The 17,480-nt window shown below is 39.0% G+C and overlaps 4 protein-coding genes across 5 annotated transcripts in view; 3 read left to right on the forward strand and 1 right to left on the reverse strand.

The window, feature by feature from the left end:
* The window catches only part of LOC107556321 (ras-related protein Rap-1A-like), a 10,443-nt gene extending 6,903 nt beyond the window's left edge, over nucleotides 1–3,540 (forward strand). For both annotated transcript variants that reach the window (XM_016239400.1, XM_016239401.1), the window contains exons 6-8: nucleotides 1,610–1,753; nucleotides 1,845–1,967; nucleotides 2,506–3,540. In XM_016239400.1, the coding sequence (XP_016094886.1) occupies nucleotides 1,610–1,753; nucleotides 1,845–1,934 (234 nt within the window). In that variant the 3' untranslated portion in view covers nucleotides 1,935–1,967; nucleotides 2,506–3,540. The remainder of the gene's footprint in view (nucleotides 1–1,609; nucleotides 1,754–1,844; nucleotides 1,968–2,505) is intronic.
* A 1,340-nt stretch (nucleotides 3,541–4,880) lies between these two features.
* LOC107556297 (protein FAM212B-like) lies at nucleotides 4,881–9,986 on the reverse strand. The gene is made up of 3 exons (XM_016239369.1): nucleotides 9,950–9,986; nucleotides 9,526–9,596; nucleotides 4,881–5,950 (listed from the first exon to the last, which is right to left on the reverse strand). The coding sequence occupies exons 1-3, from the start codon at nucleotides 9,984–9,986 to the stop codon at nucleotides 5,051–5,053; spliced, it is 1,008 nt and encodes a 335-aa protein (XP_016094855.1). The 3' UTR covers nucleotides 4,881–5,050.
* Nucleotides 9,987–10,371: 385 nt separating this feature from the next.
* LOC107556298 (probable ATP-dependent RNA helicase DDX20) lies at nucleotides 10,372–14,625 on the forward strand. The gene is made up of 10 exons (XM_016239370.1): nucleotides 10,372–10,646; nucleotides 10,845–10,939; nucleotides 11,139–11,307; nucleotides 12,162–12,285; nucleotides 12,371–12,513; nucleotides 12,601–12,739; nucleotides 12,910–12,968; nucleotides 13,809–13,891; nucleotides 13,990–14,095; nucleotides 14,456–14,625. Exons 1-10 carry the CDS (start codon nucleotides 10,454–10,456, stop codon nucleotides 14,623–14,625), a joined length of 1,281 nt encoding a protein of 426 aa, XP_016094856.1. The 5' UTR covers nucleotides 10,372–10,453.
* Nucleotides 14,626–14,951: 326 nt separating this feature from the next.
* LOC107556300 (probable ATP-dependent RNA helicase DDX20) lies at nucleotides 14,952–15,772 on the forward strand. The gene is made up of 3 exons (XM_016239371.1): nucleotides 14,952–15,038; nucleotides 15,137–15,242; nucleotides 15,603–15,772. Exons 1-3 carry the CDS (start codon nucleotides 14,988–14,990, stop codon nucleotides 15,770–15,772), a joined length of 327 nt encoding a protein of 108 aa, XP_016094857.1. The 5' UTR covers nucleotides 14,952–14,987.
* Nucleotides 15,773–17,480: the final 1,708 nt, after the last annotated feature.

Raw genomic sequence — 17,480 nt, forward strand, 5'->3', positions numbered from 1 at the left:
CTTATCACACTGTGATGCATTTGTGCTGCAAAATGCTACACACAAGCGGCAAAAGTTAAACACAACTAAAGCACAGTTGTTATCGTTTACACGCAACGATTTCAAAATTGTTCACACTTGTTTCTAATGATGTGATCAAACCAACTGTATAAAATATGAGCCAGCTCAGAGTGCACAAGTGGCACAGGTGACTGAATGATGATACGAATAATGGAAACAATCTGAGAAGGAGAGGAGGAAGAGTACAAGTACAGTAAGAAGTGGAGGATGAGGAGGAAGAGGATGAAGAGAGAAAGAGTAAGGTTTAGAGAGTGTTATCAAGGCTGGATCTGTCAGACCAGAGGGCTTTTTCTCTTTGTCTAGCAAAAAAGACAACATTACTTGTGATGTGGACAAAGTCCTCAGGCCGGACTCAAGCACAAAGACATGATGCTGAGACAGAAGGAATCTCTCATTGACCCTGATTTTACAGTTGCACAACTTGCAGTATTTGACTGAACTGTAACATGCTATTCATTTAGAGTTTTATTTGACTTTTTTGGCCTTTGCAGTTGAACTGCAATATTTTTGCACTATCCAAGTGCTGAATATATACAAACATTCACTACTACAGTATTCAATATGCAGCACAATACTATTCTTGCAGTACATACAGTAGGCCTATACAATATATTTACCTTACTCAGTTGCAATTACTATACTTTTTTACAGAATTGCAAAATTGTTTACTCAATGCAATACGCTTTTTTTCTGTAATGATCTGGATGCTGTGTTCTCCATTCTCTGTAGTGTTTTCTTTATTGACTCCTGTGTGTGATCTGAAATGCAAGTGTTTGATTTTTGAGTGCAAGTGAAATGGTTTTGCAGTGATTTTGATTTTGATGGAAGAGTCAGAGGTTTCAAGAATTTAGTTTGAGTATTTGGATTTGTGTTTAAGGTTTTGAGAAAATGAGTGATGGTTTCAAGAAATGTTTTAGCAATTCAGAAAAACTGTAATGGAAAGCTTATTTATCACCTTTTTAGATGATGTACAATTTCAAAAGATTTCCCCTTATGTCTGGTTTTGTGGTCCCGGGTCACAGCTAGTCCAGTCATAGCAAAACTGAATTTTCAGTGTCACATGATCCTTCAGAAATCAGTCTAATATGTTGGTAATCAAGAAACATTTCTTGTTATTATCAGTGTTGAAACAGTTCCTCTGCTTAATTTTTATTGTGAAAATTGTGATACATTTTTTTTTTCAAGATCCTTTGAATAGAAAGTTCCAAAGAACAGCTTTTATTTGAAATGGAAATCTTTTGTAGCATTATATACAACTTTACTGCCAATTCTGGACAATTTAATGCATCCTTGCTGAATAAAATCATTAATTTCTTTTTTTTTTTATTGCATTGACCACAAACATATGAACAGTAATGTGTATATGAATACATGTTACAGGAGCACGCGATATGTTTTGTGCCTCTAAATAAGATGCTGATCTTTAAAAAAATCAATCTAGCTAAAATCAAAGCCATGTTTCTTTGAACTCTCAGTGAGTGTGGTTTCTAATCTAAGCCAGATGCAAACAGTACATGCACTCATCAGATGTTTCTCTCTCTTTGTATAGGTGCCAATGATCTTGGTTGGGAATAAGTGTGATTTAGAGGATGAGAGGGTGGTTGGGAAGGAGCAGGGTCAGAATCTTGCTCGTCAGTGGAGTAATTGTGCCTTTCTAGAATCTTCTGCCAAATCAAAGATCAACGTCAATGAGGTGAGTCACAGTTAAAAAAAACACATGCACCAGGTCACACAAAGACAGTCCTCTAATGAAAGTCCTTTGTGTTTTTGTCTGTGTGTATCAGATCTTTTATGACCTAGTAAGACAGATAAACAGAAAGATGCCGGTGGAGAAGAAGAGAGCGAAAAAGAAGTCAAACTGCATCCTGCTGTAACACAACTGCATCACTGCAGCAGCTCTGAGCCAGGTAGTCGATCAGAAGTTCATTAGGAATCAGTACATGCGCTATTAAGAACTCCTTTCATCCATGATCAATGATAGAGATTTCACCCCGTGTGTGTGTGTTTTTTTTATTTATTTATTTTTTTGCATCAGCGATATCTACTAGGGATCCTCAAAATACCGGTTATTGAATGATAAATGCTTGATTAAATGGTTAAAAGCCTTTTTCTAATTGTTTTAATGTTACAGAGACCACCACGTGTATGTTAAAAGATCAATGAAAATGTTCTCATATCATGACCCATTTAATATCAGTGGATCTTTAATATCTGTGGTGATACCTGGAGAAAGCTATCAAAAAGCAATCCCAGTCATCTTAACGGCATTATTTGCATCTTATTGCACCATTAAAAAACAGCACCACTTGGAGCTTTAGCATTTTTGCATTTAGGGCAAGACTTGTATGTCTTGTGATGCTAAACCACATTTTTGGTTAAGCAGCTCTGCAAAGGGATTACTTGAGATGGATTGCATGATTTCCCCCTTCCTCTCATTCTTTTCAGATTGCCGAAATGAAGAACTGTTGCCCAGCTGGCCAACATTCCTGTTTCTCTCTACAGTTATTGGCCAAACAATTAGTAAGGCTAAACACCAGACTCCTCAATTAATACACAGACTTGACAGAAAAAGAGAGATGCAGCCTCTGCCTTTTCTTCCAGAGCAGTCTTGAAAATGTTCTTTCCCCCCCATGCCTTGATTGAGGTGTTTTTTTTTTCTGAAGGAGATTCCACACTAAGGATCTGTGTCTGGAGCAGAAGCTCTGTCTGTGACATGGCAAAGGCGTGTTAGGCAGTCTGGGAGAGGACTTTCTCTGTGTGTCCTATAGAGAGAATGGGGACATTTCAAAAACATGCTCATGTTTGTAAAATGATCAGAAATTTTTATTTTTTTCCCCATAATGTTTGGACTATCACTAATCATTTGTACAGAGAAAAAGCTGTCCTTCATTCATCAAAACATTTTCTGAATGACTTTGAACATTCACTGCTTTCATGTTCCCCATAATATGCTTAGATTCTTATTTCCTTTTATCTAAACAAACTGTGAAAATGAAAAATGTCCTGTTTTCTTTTGGTGGTAAGGTTAAAATAAGAAATTTGGATCTGTCTATCTTGAAGATTAAGATGTATTGCACTGAAGCCAATGCATTTGATTTTTCACTATCAAAATTAGATTCATTTTCCAGCTTTTAAAGATAATTACATTTTAGTATATTTTCTTCCTTTTTTCCCTTGGTTGTATTTTGCGGTAGGCTGTAGCTCAGCCTGGGATAAATATCAACCGTTTTGTGCCTGAGCAGGAGAAGGAAGAAATCAGATCTATAATGCAGAGATGACTTCTCCTCCGATAACCGCTAAACCAATAATCAATAGTCAGTCCTTGACACTTCATTTGCCAAGTTAAATCAGTCTTGATGTGTCAAATATTTTATTTTAGTTTTCATTGTTCTGCTCCATGGTTTTGTTGAGCATTTCAAACAAAGTGTCTGGCTGGCTTTTGATTTGTTTTTAAAGTAATGTGTGCTTTGATTTTTTTTTTTGGACATAGATTTAAATAAATGTATTTCATATTGATGTGGTGTTTTGTGTATTTCTAGATTACCATTCCTCACCAACATAGACCATTATACAGATACAGTGTTTCAGTGTGGCTCACTTTATGTACTGTAGTTACAAATATAGCACAAAGCCATATCAATAATTTCACTTATCTTACATTTTTCTACAAAGCTCTTTGCAGATATGGAATGCAACAAACATAAGGGCTTTATACTTGCTGCATACCAGATTACATGCTGCATTAATTGAAAAAAAAGTGTCTCTTGATTCATAAACATTCACGATTAGGCGTGACAAAAGCAGATTTTCATGATGCATAACACTTGAGTGGAATATCCCTTTTTAAAAGTTACTCTTATAGGCTTACAGGAACTTTAAATTGATTTTTTTTATTACTTTAAAACAGTATCCCACATCACATCATGTATTAAATAGCTCTGAGAACAGGTATACAGACTATCGCAGGACCCACAGGCATTTATTTATTACAGATAACATGAAGGTGCTGATAAAAAAGGCAGGTTTTGCTCAGTTTTCATTTTTTGCGTGAGTTTAGCATCATTGCATAGTTTTTCTGTCCAGTACAAAGCAGGTTTATGCTTGCAAAGCTAAGACATGAGTAAGACATTTGTGAAAAAGCACCAGTCAGGACTTTTTTATAGAATGATTGACAGTTAGGCCTAAACCTAAACAGATGGATACAAACGTCAGCAGAAACAGCATTAGGCTCTCAAGGGACCTCACAGAAACAGTAGGGCAACACAGTGTGACTGTATTAATATTTTTTCCTGTTTGCTTCACTCTGCCATGTTTACATCTCAAAAAACAAAACAACAACAAAAAACATACAAATGCATTCCAGCAATGTTTACCTAACACAATGTTTACCTAACACAAAGTTTGGTCCTAGAGAGCCGCAGTCCTGCAGAGTTCAGCTCCAACCCTAATCAAACACACCTGAACAAGCTAATCAGTGTCTTCAGGATTACTAAGGCTATAGGCAGGTGAGTTTTTTTTTCAGTGTTGGAGCTGAACTCTGCAGGACTGCGGCTCTCTAGGATCGAACTTGCCTACCCCTGACCTAACATATCTTTGGAATCAATAGCTTCTGGAGTGCTACTCCTCTCACTTAAGGAAGAAGGACAACATTACCTCAACATCGCAATCTGTAGTGAATGGTGTTTATCGCTTAACTTTTACGGGTTGCTTCACATTTAGGTGTGATACCATGATTAAGTGACAGAAATGAATGTTTTTCATCGTTCTGAATTCAGATTTAGTTATTTGTGTTTGTAGTTCACAATATAATTGTTTTGTTTAGACTACTTCCATATTACTGTATGTTTTTGACTTGAATATGAGATGTTGCAATAACGAATGGCCGACCAGGTGCACTTAAGGGCAGCATCATGTTACAAAAATTTTGATCATAAAGTCCACTAATTATGTCTAACATTATGTGTAACAGTGTCTTCCATGTAGAATTATATCAGACCCACACAGCTGAGCTGTAATCAAACACAGATGGACGTTTCTCTACGATCTCCACCCATCCTATCAAACCCTCTGAGCCCTGATAAGCCACGCCCTCTTGTTGGCTGGGTGTGGTTTTCTTCTTCATTCCTCTTGTTCTCACCCAGAATGGCTTGCTGACATCTGATTTTGGCTTTCTGCATGTGATCTTTGGTTGTTTACAGACATCCATTCCTTCGCTTTCTTGGTGGTGCTGTGGCCGAACGCGGCGTAGGACCCGTTTGAAGATGCTAGCTGTTAGTGAGAGTTTCCTGGAGAGATCTTGAGAGTGACTGCTAGATGATGACTCTTTCACCTGCTCCTCACCTGCTGTCTGGCCTCCAACATCAGGCAGGTCCAGCCAGTTTCCGACCAAATCAGCAAAAACATTGTCACCCAATACCAATGGCTGTCTGTTTCTACTATGGTTCATCAATGAGGCTGTCCAATCAGTGGAGTCATCAATATCGTATGAGGAGAAATTGTTGTCGGTTGTGTCTTCCTGAGAGGAAAAAGAGGAAGAAGTGCTTAAACTTCCTCCGTAAACCCTCCTGGGTTCGTGTACCCTGGGAATATGGCAGTTCTCTGCTGGAGAACTAGTGAGGAACAAAGGCAGTTCCATGGTAAGCTCAGTCTGGAAACATTCTTGTGAAAGAATTTCTTCTGGATTCTGTGTTTGGTTCCGGTGGGTTATTCTTGAACTGTAGTTTATCTGATCGAGCATTGTGCGAGTGTATGAAGAGGCCTGGCTCGTTTTACTGGAGAACTCCAGCTCCTCCAGTGCGGTCTGGACCTGCAAGAGTTTGAGCTCCTGGAGAGCGCCGATCACAGAATTCATCTGAGCTTGGAGACCCTCATCCGACTGCCACAAAGAATCCTATAATGGGAAAGGCAAGAGAGCAATTACTATGACATAATGAAACTATTATCAGTGATATCTGTTGTGACTGAAGAGTAACGCTTATCTCACACTCACTTCACAGTAATTATCAAAAATCAGTATTACACCAAACAGTGTGCATTTTCTGCCCAGTGTGTCATCACAGATACCTGGCTCAGCATCTGCTTCAAGAGAATGCAGATGTTTTTGTCTTTGTCACATCCTCAAATGAATTGCTTAGGATTAAGGCATGATTTTTTTTAAAGCTGCTTTGAAACTACTGTTAAAAAAAACTGGGGTCAGTGAGATTTATTTTTTAAAGAAACCAATACTTTTATTAAGCAAGGATGCATTACATTGATCAAAAGTGACAATCTAGACTTTCATGTAACTATAAAAATTTTGAATAAATGCTGTCCTTTTGATCTTTCTATTTAACAAAGAATCCTCACGGTTTACACATTGAGCAGCACAACTGTTTTCAACATTAAAAATTATAATAAAAAATGTTTACTGAGCAGGAAACCAGCATATTATAATTATTTCCAAGGGATCATGTTTTATTGCATGTTTATTAATGTTATTGTTTGACAATTATGAATATATAAAGTTGTATGCATACCTACAAATTGTAAAATAGGTTGTTACAACAGTTTTTTTTAAATGTTAACATTCCCTAGACAGAAAATCATAATGCTTGTCTTTATACATAGTTATGAGCCAAAATCTTTATATCAACTTTTGATATCCCATCCTGTATGGAGTATTTGCTTAGTTATATTTATTATTTATTGTATTAAATAATAAGTTGTATTTATTAGTATTTATTATAATTGAATACATTCAAGCAAATTCCATCTCTATAAACTACAAAAATGCCCATTTTCTTCTATTACTGAATAAAACCACTGTCATCTTACCTTCTTTCACCCTGCAGTCGCTCTGTTTCCCTATCTTTCCTTCTCTCGTCTCACTCCCTGTTTTCTGTTCCTTCTCTCCCTTACAAGTGTGATCGATCACCAGCCAGTCTGAGCACAGCAGCACACCACTGATGCTTTTCTACAGTAGTGCTGTGTCTCAAGGCATGATGGGAGATGTAGGAGCTCATGGGCATGTGGGTGAAATGACTAGACTGTGAGTCATGGGCGAACAGCTGAGGCATGTATTTTACTGGGTTGGTCATAAATGTAGGTGTAGGGTAACGTAGAACTTAACTTGTACTTGAAACATTCCATTCACTCTGAACTGGATATTCAAATAGGATGTTATATTGGCTGCTTATGTAGGCAGTAGAGCCATAATGTCATCATAAAAGTCACTTTTACAATGAGAATTCAGTTTAAAGAGGAAAATTATAGCAACGAATCACTTGTATGTCTATAACTTGCCCTGTTTGCTAGTTGTGGCATGTTCCGTGTTCACTATTTCATCAGATTCAGCCGTAGGTCCTATTTCTCATTTTGGGATGTCACTGACTTCTCCTGTGTCAGTTTCCGGTGGGATGTGCCCAGATGGACAGCAGTATTAGTCAGACATCACTGATCCCACCAACAAGTGATTGATGTTGTGAGTAACATCCTTGTGGCCCTGTTTCCTCATTTGGCAAGCACCTATTTACTCTCACTCGTTCATTTTCGGTCTCAACCATACAAATAAAGGTTATTTAAAAATAAATAAATTAATAAATAAGAAATACATTTTTCTGTCATAAGGGTTTATTGCAGGTTTCTTCTACAGCAATGTTGGATGTGTTCACTGATCTATACAGTCAAACCAAAATTTATTCAGACACCTTCAACATTTCTCATATTATCACAATTTATTATATAATTTAGAAAACGGTAATAAAATATGACAAAAACTCAGAGTTAAATTGTGTCAGAACAAATTCATCTTGATAATGTCAGATAACTTTGATGGAAAGGAATGTAATGAATTAGGTTGAATATCTGTCAGCTGTTAATTTTAAGTACACAATTAGATAATACCAATTTAGGTCATCCAGTTACCAAGCAATGCTTAATTGTGTTCAGTATGTGGTGTAAAACGGTCGCATTAGCAATAAAAAAAAAAACACTTAAGCAAAACATGGTCAGGTCAAAGTGAATAATTTTTGGTCCCAAATTTTGATAAATTTTACTGGTAGTCCACTGTATGAATAATTTTTGGGTATAACAAGTCACAGTTTACTTTATTTTGCTATCCTCACTTACATAAATGAACTATAGTGTCCTGCACCCACTAGTATAAAAATATTTGAAAAATTATATCTGCTGTCTGAATAATTTTTGGTTTGACTGTATAATGCATATTACATATATAGTGTTCTCTATTATAGATCAGTTAAAGTGTTTTAATCTGATGATCACAAGGTGCACTTAAAGGGATAATTCACCCAAAAATGAAAATTTAAGGCTAAATTAAAAATATGTCTGTGCAAGAAACTGAACAGCATTTATATTGTTTTTTTTACCTCTGATTCACCGCAATGTCCGAACTGTCGGATCGCAGACTTATAAGTGCATTACCGCCACCTATCTCTCAAATGGACCATTGACACTCCTAATTGAGATTGTAGATAGAGTGTCAATGGTCCATTTGAGAGATAGGTGGCGGTAATGCACTTATAAGTCTGCAATCAGCCGTAAAGCAAGAAGAAGAAGAAGATGCTTCACGCGCAACCTGTTAAGAACACGCTCAGGACAGTTTGGACATTGGGGTGAATTAGAGGTAAAAAACAATATAAATACAGTTCAGGTTCTTGCACAGACTGGTCGTTTCATGTCTTTACAGATCAATTTATCGTCACGAGCTGCAGGGTTTAATTTGGATTTTGTTTATGTATGTTTTTTTTTACTCAAAGCCGTGATTGCCATTCACTTCCATTATATGACTGACAGACTGCAACGGTTTGAGTTAAAGATCTTTGTTTGCGTTACTGAAGAAACTAAGTCACCTACATCTTGGATGCCCTGGGGGTAAGCAGATAAACATAAAATTTTCATTTTTGGGTGAACTATCCCTTTAAATTTTAAATCGTTACAGAAGTGCGAGTACCGGCCAATCAGCGGCCTCCTTTTCAAAAAACCACTGCCAATCAGGTTGCACCTTTTCTCCAGCGCCTGGACAACAGCTGGATCAGTGTTGCCAAGTCCGCGGTTTTCCCGCGAATTGGGCTACTTTAACACTGGTGCCTCAGGTTGTTTTTCATGTCCGCGAGTTGAAGCGACTCCAATAACATGATATTTATCCCCTTGAATGCGAATTTTAGCAGGGAAACCCCGCCAAAAAATGTATATTTCCCCCCCTGGAACACGGGGACCCCTCGAAACGCGATTGGGCTAATTTTGAGTAGCGATTGGCGGGTTTTCTTGTGAAAACCTGGCAACCCTGAGCTGGATAAACATCAACACACATGGCACGAGAAAGGCGCAAAAATGTGTTAATGAAAACATTATAATGCAGAGTCATACTAATTATTACCTGTACATATCTGAGAAGATTCTTGCGATAAATAAACACACCTGTCTTGTAAAAGTAGATGAAGAGAAAAAAAGAGCAGGAAATCTCACCAGTTCATGTTTTAGACGCCGAAGGTTGCTGTCCATGTCACCGAGATCCGTTTGGTCTTCCCCCATAACTGCTGAATTACAAAATTAAAATATTGTATTAACTAAAAGCAGGTTAATTCATTAAAACTGAGATCCTCTGAAATCGCTATCCGCTGAGTTCTTTGGTTTCTTCCGCCTTGGTGTGTAATGGTCAGTCGTGAGGTATGACCAGCGATGTTTGCTAATATAATATTCCTCTCGCCTCTGACACACTCCTGATTACATATTCAGATGACATTACAGCCCAGCACAGGCGAGGAGTACAGTCAAGCCACTGAAGTGTATGTGGTGTCATGTAGCTTAATTCAGGTTGATTTGAAGGAAAAGTTCCTGAATAGGATTTACTAACGGCTGATCGTCAACAAAACGGGTCATGCTTTCACACCAGTGGTCAGTTCATGATGAATGGAGGCTTCATGCATAACAATAGAGCTACAATTGTACAGCTTTAACTCAGATTTTAAGATTCACTCTGATTGGATATTAGAAGGGGGAAGAGCCTTAGTCCGTTTACAATCTTTAAAAATATATAATAGAACTGAAATAATAATATAGAATTGAATTCCGGTGGCTTGATGTCCTCAAAAAACAGCAAATGTTAAATCGTGTTAACTTGATGGGACAATAAACTTTCAGTGGCAGGGAATGTATTAGATGTGGTATTCAAAATTTGCTTTAATTTCAACCCTACTGAAGTCGAACGTATTTTTTTATGCCTACATGTTTGCAGTTTCTATTTCAATTTCATCGCTTGTTTGTCAACCAAGTGTGCAGGATATTGCTGATATTTCAAGCGGCGTTTCCGTTTCTGTGCGCAAGAGGGCGACGTGATTCACTGCGCAACTCATTTATTCAGCGTCGAAGAACTGAACTTAGTCGGAACAGAAATATGGCGGCACCCGTGAAAGCAGCGCATGAGCTGCAATCCAGAACCCGGACAGAAGATGTTCTGATTAACGGGGGTGTCGAGTTCAGCTCGTTACTTCTCTCAAAACCCGTGCTTGAGGGGTTATCTGCCTCTGGCTTTCACAGACCGTCCCCCATCCAGCTGAAGGCAATCCCGCTGGGAAGATGTGGACTCGGTACGAGACCCGAAAATACTCGAAAACAGCACCAAAACAATTATTGACATTATTCACATAGCAAAACCAACTGCTCTTAAATGACAGGACTGTACTGTGACATTCAAAAATATAGTGCATCAATGAAAACGTTGTGCCTGTATTTCATGCTCCGTTAGAGGGAAATAATGTTGTTTATTGACGTTTTCTTCTGTCCAGATCTTATTGTTCAAGCCAAGTCTGGCACAGGAAAAACCTGTGTGTTCACCACCATCGCTTTGGACTCTCTTATATTAGAAAACACAACCACACAGGTATTACTTTTTCCAATATGCAACGGAATCTAATGTAATGTTTTACTAAATAGTGTCCTATTCTATAATCATTGTAAAACGGAATAAAGGAACTATGAACGTTTGAAAGACTCCTCTATCTTTTGATGTTAAATATAAGCAGCTAAAACACGAGTGTGTGCCTGTTTGACAATAATGTGCCCTTCTCTTGTCCCATCAGGTGCTGGTTTTGGCCCCCACTCGGGAGATTGCAGTGCAGATTCATGCTGTTGTTATGGCTATAGGCAGTGCTATGGAGGGCTTGGAGTGTCATGTGTTCATTGGCGGCCGACCTATCAGTCAAGACAAACTGCACCTGAAGAAATGCCACATTGCCATTGGTTCACCAGGTATGAGCTAGTTGAAATTATTTTTAGATCGATGTGTTAGATGGATTACATTTATACCTTAGTTTAGATTTGCTAGCATTGGATGTTTAGATGTCCTTCTTCATGTGTAGGCTTGATGATCTTCTGGTCTTATTACTACATATTTAAAGTTGATGTGTGTGTGTGCTTTTTTGTCATTAACATCACCAACTGGAAGTGATAAAATAACTTTTTTCACTGAACACTCCTCCACTCTGCCATTGGTCGGTCTGTTAGATAGTCCCACCCCAAACGGAACAATTGGTTGCTGATTTGCTCTGCTCAAATAATCAGCAATGTTTGACAGTCAGTGTTCAGACTTTTTGGGAAAATCATCTTATCAATAGCTATCAGTAGCCTTTATGGCTTCTGAAAGTTGACATGAGGTAAAAATTCAACCCTGTCTATTTTCCAAATGCGTGGTATTGATTATGAACAATTAATTCATGTCTGCTTTCTTTTGGACCTTTTTAATCAAAATGTCTTGATTCTGTCTTCCAGTAAATGACAGACTTCCGTCTAGTGACATAAGCTGGACTTTCCAATTATTTAGTCTGCTTAAACTGATGATCAACTGCAAGCGTACATTCAGATCTGCCACCATCCAGTCAACACTGATGGATTGAACCAATTTTAATATTCCGGTTCGTTTGGACATGCATCAGTATATGGAAGAAAACATCAAATAATTTGGCAAAGTGTGAGATTTGGCTCATCTAATTAGGAAATTGGCTGGAATAGTATTTATAACAGTAACTAGAGGTTTCTCTAATAGAGAGTTTGTGTTTTTTTTTTTTTTGTTAGGCAGTGTTGATGAAGTTTTGTTGTATTTCTAGGTCGTATTAAGCAGCTAATTGAGATGGGAGTCCTAACTACATCCTCCATTCGCTTGTTTGTTTTGGATGAGGCTGATAAGCTGCTGGAGGATGACAGCAGCAGCAGCTTTCAGGAGCAGATCAAGTAAGAGCTGAATAGGTGATTTTGATTCAGAGTTCGGTATTGTAATTCAGCAGGTTTGAGTTTACTTTCTCTCTGTCTGTTTTAGCTGGATCTTCTCCTCTTTACCAGCGAACAAACAAATGTTGGCCCTCTCTGCCACCTACCCAGAATCTTTAGCACATAATCTGTCAAGATACATGAGAGAGCCGACGTTTGTGCGACTGAACCCGACAGACCCTGGACTTCTTGGTCAGTCTGCAGTCCTGTCTGATTTGTTGATGTATTTCTTCTTTGTGAATACCCTTTCGAATTGAAATGATATATTCTCTCCTCCAGGGCTGAAGCAATACTATAAAATCGTGCCGTCTCATTCATTACCTCATAAAGTCTTTGAGGAGAAGGTTCAGAGTCTCCTTGAACTCTTCAGCAAAATCCCATTTAACCAAGCCCTGGTATTCTCAAACCTCCATACAAGGCAAGAGCTGACACACCTTTCAATTATTCTGAAAACATGCTGATGTGTGCAATAAGAGTAACAGATACTATTACAGCACCGCTCGTTATTATTCAAAGACTTTTATTAAGAAAAGAATTGTGATCTTTATTGAAAGTAATGAAAGACTGAGTTGATCTGTTGTTCTGCAGAGCTCAGCACCTGGCTGATATCCTCTCCTCTAAAGGTTTGCCTGCGGTCTGCATCTCAGGTGAGCTTCACCTTGGATCTCTTTTAAAACTTAGTGAATGGCCTTGCTGTATATTGAACAGACTTTTACTTTATGGCAGAAAAAATCCTTTGTTCCCAATTAGTGCTTTGTTGCATCATACTTTTGAAACTTTGTAAAATGTCAGTGGTTTGATTCTGTGGGTTTGATCTCAAGTGAATGAAGGAGTATTAAATGTATGGTTGTAACTGATCTCAATTATATAATTTAAGTTCATGAAAGGTCACAAAATTATTAATATTTTTTTTCATTTTTAAAATATTTTCAAAAATAAGATTACAAAAGGTTTTTTAATTCTGTTCATAAAAAAAGAAAAGAAAAGTACTACAACAAAGTAATAATAGATTACATAAGGGCCATTCACACAGAACATGTAGACTGAAAAAAAAAACCGAGCAAGGTCTCTAGATGTTTTTAAAAAGTTTAACTTTTAACTTAAGTGCCATTAAAATTTTAGAGGAAAAAAAATCTGAATTTAATGAAGATAAGATTGTTTATAAATTTATAATAACATTTCACAACTCCTTGCATTGCAGTCTAGAACGGCCTTCTTCATGAAGGATATATGCAATGCCACTTGACTTCAAATAAAAGAAGGCATCTCATCATGGATGATATATTTCATGATTAGGTTGCCTACCTTTTGATACTGAGTGTGTGCATATAATGCCTTACAATGCAGCCCCTCTTAGCAGCTCACTAGGTTTTGGATAAGAATGATATAATTTAGAACGTGGGCATTTAAATGAAGGCCCAAAATGTATGAAAGCCATTATTAATGGTTATTATGTTTAAACCCCTTGATGTGTGTTCTGCATGTAGGTGGTTTAAGCCAGGATCAGAGGTTAGAGGCGATGTGGAAGCTGAAACAGTATCAGTGTCGAGTTTTAATATCCACTGATCTGGTGAGGCTCTGAACCTGTTATAACACCTACACTGGAAAATACCCAACGTTTAATACCCAAACAACATTTAATTTGTTATATATCTCTCTCTTCCACAGACCTCACGTGGTATTGATGCTGAGAAGGTGAACTTGGTGATTAATCTGGATGTTCCTCAGGACTGGGAGACCTACATGCACCGTATTGGTCGTGCCGGACGATTTGGTGTGTCCAATTATAAAACAATTAAGCACCAATATATGTGAAGCCTCTACTCTGTGGGTTTGAATTAATGTGTGTCTTGGGCATTTACATGAGAGTGCTTAATCAGAGATCATCTGCTCTGAGACAGGTCAGAGTCTGAAAGGGCAACTACAGCAAGTAGTTTCATAATTAGCTGCTAAACACAAACTCATCAAGAGCTTTTTAATGACCGCAGCACTCCAAAATCAGAATTCATAATTGGAACTTGAGCGTGTTGTTGTGGACGAATTTAATCTTCATTCTCATTAGAATTCTAGAAATGGATACGATCAGCAGTGTTTTTCCTCTGACCGTGGCCTCTGTCTGTCTGTTGTGTTTCAGGCACTCTGGGGGTTGCTGTGACCTACTGTTGCCATGGAGAGGAGGAGAACAAAATGATGGCCATCGCTCAGAAATGTTCTCTGAATCTCATTCATTTACCAGGTACTTCTAGAAGTAGAAGAATATTCCCGGTTCTGTGCCAGCTAAACTCGACAGCATTTATGGCATAATGGCGAAAAAATAAAAGCAAAAATTTAGGAAACAGTGATGCACTCACAATGGAAGCGAGTAGGGCGAGTCTGTAAAGTCACTCAAATGTAATACAAATATAAATTAAAGGAGTCATCGGATGCCCATTTTTCACAAGTTGATATGATTCTTTAGGGTCTTAATGAAAAGTCTATAACATATTTTGGTTACATTTTTTTCTCTATGGTAGTGTAAAACAACACCCTTTTTACCTTCACAGCGACCCATTTCGGTGCATGTCCCTTTAAATGCTAATGAGCTCTGCTCACCCCGCCCCTGTTTAAACCCCTTGATGTGTGTTCTGCATGTAGGTGGTTTAAGCCAGGATCAGAGGTTAGAGGCGATGTGGAAGCTGAAACAGTATCAGTGTCGAGTTTTAATATCCACAGATCTGGTGAGGCTCTGAACCTATTATAACACCTACACTGGAAAATACCCAACGTTTAATACCCAAACAACATTTAATTTGTTATATATCTCTCTCTTCCACAGACCTCACGTGGTATTGATGCTGAGAAGGTGAACTTGGTGATTAATCTGGATGTTCCTCAGGACTGGGAGACCTACATGCACCGTATTGGTCGTGCCGGACGATTTGGTGTGTCCAATTATAAAACAATTAAGCACCAATATATGTGAAGCCTCTACTCTGTGGGTTTGAATTAATGTGTGTCTTGGGCATTTACATGAGAGTGCTTAATCAGAGATCATCTGCTCTGAGACAGGTCAGAGTCTGAAAGGGCAACTACAGCAAGTAGTTTCATAATTAGCTGCTAAACACAAACTCATCAAGAGCTTTTTAATGACCGCAGCACTCCAAAATCAGAATTCATAATTGGAACTTGAGCGTGTTGTTGTGGACGAATTTAATCTTCATTCTCATTAGAATTCTAGAAATGGATATGATCAGCAGTGTTTTTCCTCTGACCGTGGCCTCTGTCTGTCTGTTGTGTTTCAGGCACTCTGGGGGTTGCTGTGACCTACTGTTGCCATGGAGAGGAGGAGAACAAAATGATGGCCATCGCTCAGAAATGTTCTCTGAATCTCATTCATTTACCAGGTACTTCTAGAAGTAGAAGAATATTCCCGGTTCTGTGCCAGCTAAACTCGACAGCATTTATGGCATAATGGCGAAAAAATAAAAGCAAAAATTTAGGAAACAGTGATGCACTCACAATGGAAGCGAGTAGGGCGAGTCTGTAAAGTCACTCAAATGTAATACAAATATAAATTAAAGGAGTCATCGGATGCCCATTTTTCACAAGTTGATATGATTCTTTAGGGTCTTAATGAAAAGTCTATAACATATTTTGGTTACATTTTTTTCTCTATGGTAGTGTAAAACAACACCCTTTTTACCTTCACAGCGACCCATTTTGGTGCATGTCCCTTTAAATGCTAATGAGCTCTGCTCACCCCGCCCCTCTCTAGACTAGCAGTTTTCTAGACTGTTAACTTTAGCCGCATTCGTCGCAGAACTTGCTAACTAGCCTATTATTAGGAAAGGTGGTTTGCAAAGATTCATTAAAAAAAACTTTATACTCACTTTTTCTGTAGGTGAAGCTGGATCACGAATGATTCACACGAACATAGACACATTTATGTAGATCGGGGGCACATTCCCTTAAAAAAATTAAAAGTAATCCCCTGCATCTTCAGCGGTTCAGATGTCGGGAGTAAATGACGACTGCTGTGTTCATTATTACATCCAACAACAAAACGCCTCAATCGCTTAGGAGACATTCTTGTCTACACCTGCTCCGGTGTAGAAACAAAGGCACTCAGGGCGGGTCTGTGCTAAAATGTCAGTGTCAGTCAACAATCGTGGGAGGGGCATTGGCCTGTGTGACGTCACACAGCCAAGAATCTGTGAATGGCTTGATCTGAGAAAGGGGTTATTATTTATGGGGATTAAAAAAAAAAGACACTCAGACTGGATGGATTTTTATCATGATAGGGTGGTTGTGTACACATACTGCCAACACATTTCAGTTCAAACAACATGTAAAAGTGAATTTTGCATCCGATGTCTCTGATACTGATAATTGTCACGTAAAACAAGGCTGGATTCAGGTGCGGGTTCAACAGGTGCTTTATTGTGCAGAGATTATCACCGCGGGCAATGAGCGCCTTCGCGGACAGTTAGTGCGGACGTTGAATCCCCAACCACACCGATGGGTGGAGAGCAGTGGCTGGAACAAGCCGCAACAGCGGCAGGGGAGACGGAGCCGGAGGGGCAGCTCGCTAATCCGAGCGAGAGGCTGAGAAGCCCAACAACGAGATCGCAGAGTCCCAGGGTAGGCGGATGCTGGAGGAAGCCCACGGTTCCTGAACGCACAGAGAGGTGCGGGAAAAATAAACAGACCGCTACAAGCACTGGAGCCTGGACGAGACAAGACAGGACTGGTAAGCGATATTACACTGACAGTCAGAGCAAGGGAATGATCACAACAATTTGACAATAGACAGAGAAACACGAGGAGCTATAAGGAGAAGCTAATGAGATGACCAGAACCAGGTGTGAAACAAGAGGGGAGCAGAGAAACAAGGAGGGCGGGGACAATGATCATGCTGACATATGCGCACGTGGCGAGCTGTCAAAACAAGCCATGCACAACACACAAACACAGAGACAACAAGAGACAGGTGATCAGACCCGAGACCCGACAGTACCCCCCCTCCCAGGAGCGCCACCCGGCACCCCAGGAGGAGGCCCACCTTGTCGCCAACGGAAGTCCTCGATCAACGAACGGTCCAAAATGTCCCGGGACGGCACCCAGCATCTCTCCTCTGGACCATAACCCTCCCAGTCCACGAGATACTGAAACCCTCTTCC

This window comes from Sinocyclocheilus grahami, unplaced genomic scaffold, assembly GCF_001515645.1.
Source record: "Sinocyclocheilus grahami isolate Dianchi unplaced genomic scaffold, SAMN03320097.WGS_v1.1 scaffold564.1, whole genome shotgun sequence".
NCBI classification, from domain to species: domain Eukaryota; kingdom Metazoa; phylum Chordata; class Actinopteri; order Cypriniformes; family Cyprinidae; genus Sinocyclocheilus; species Sinocyclocheilus grahami.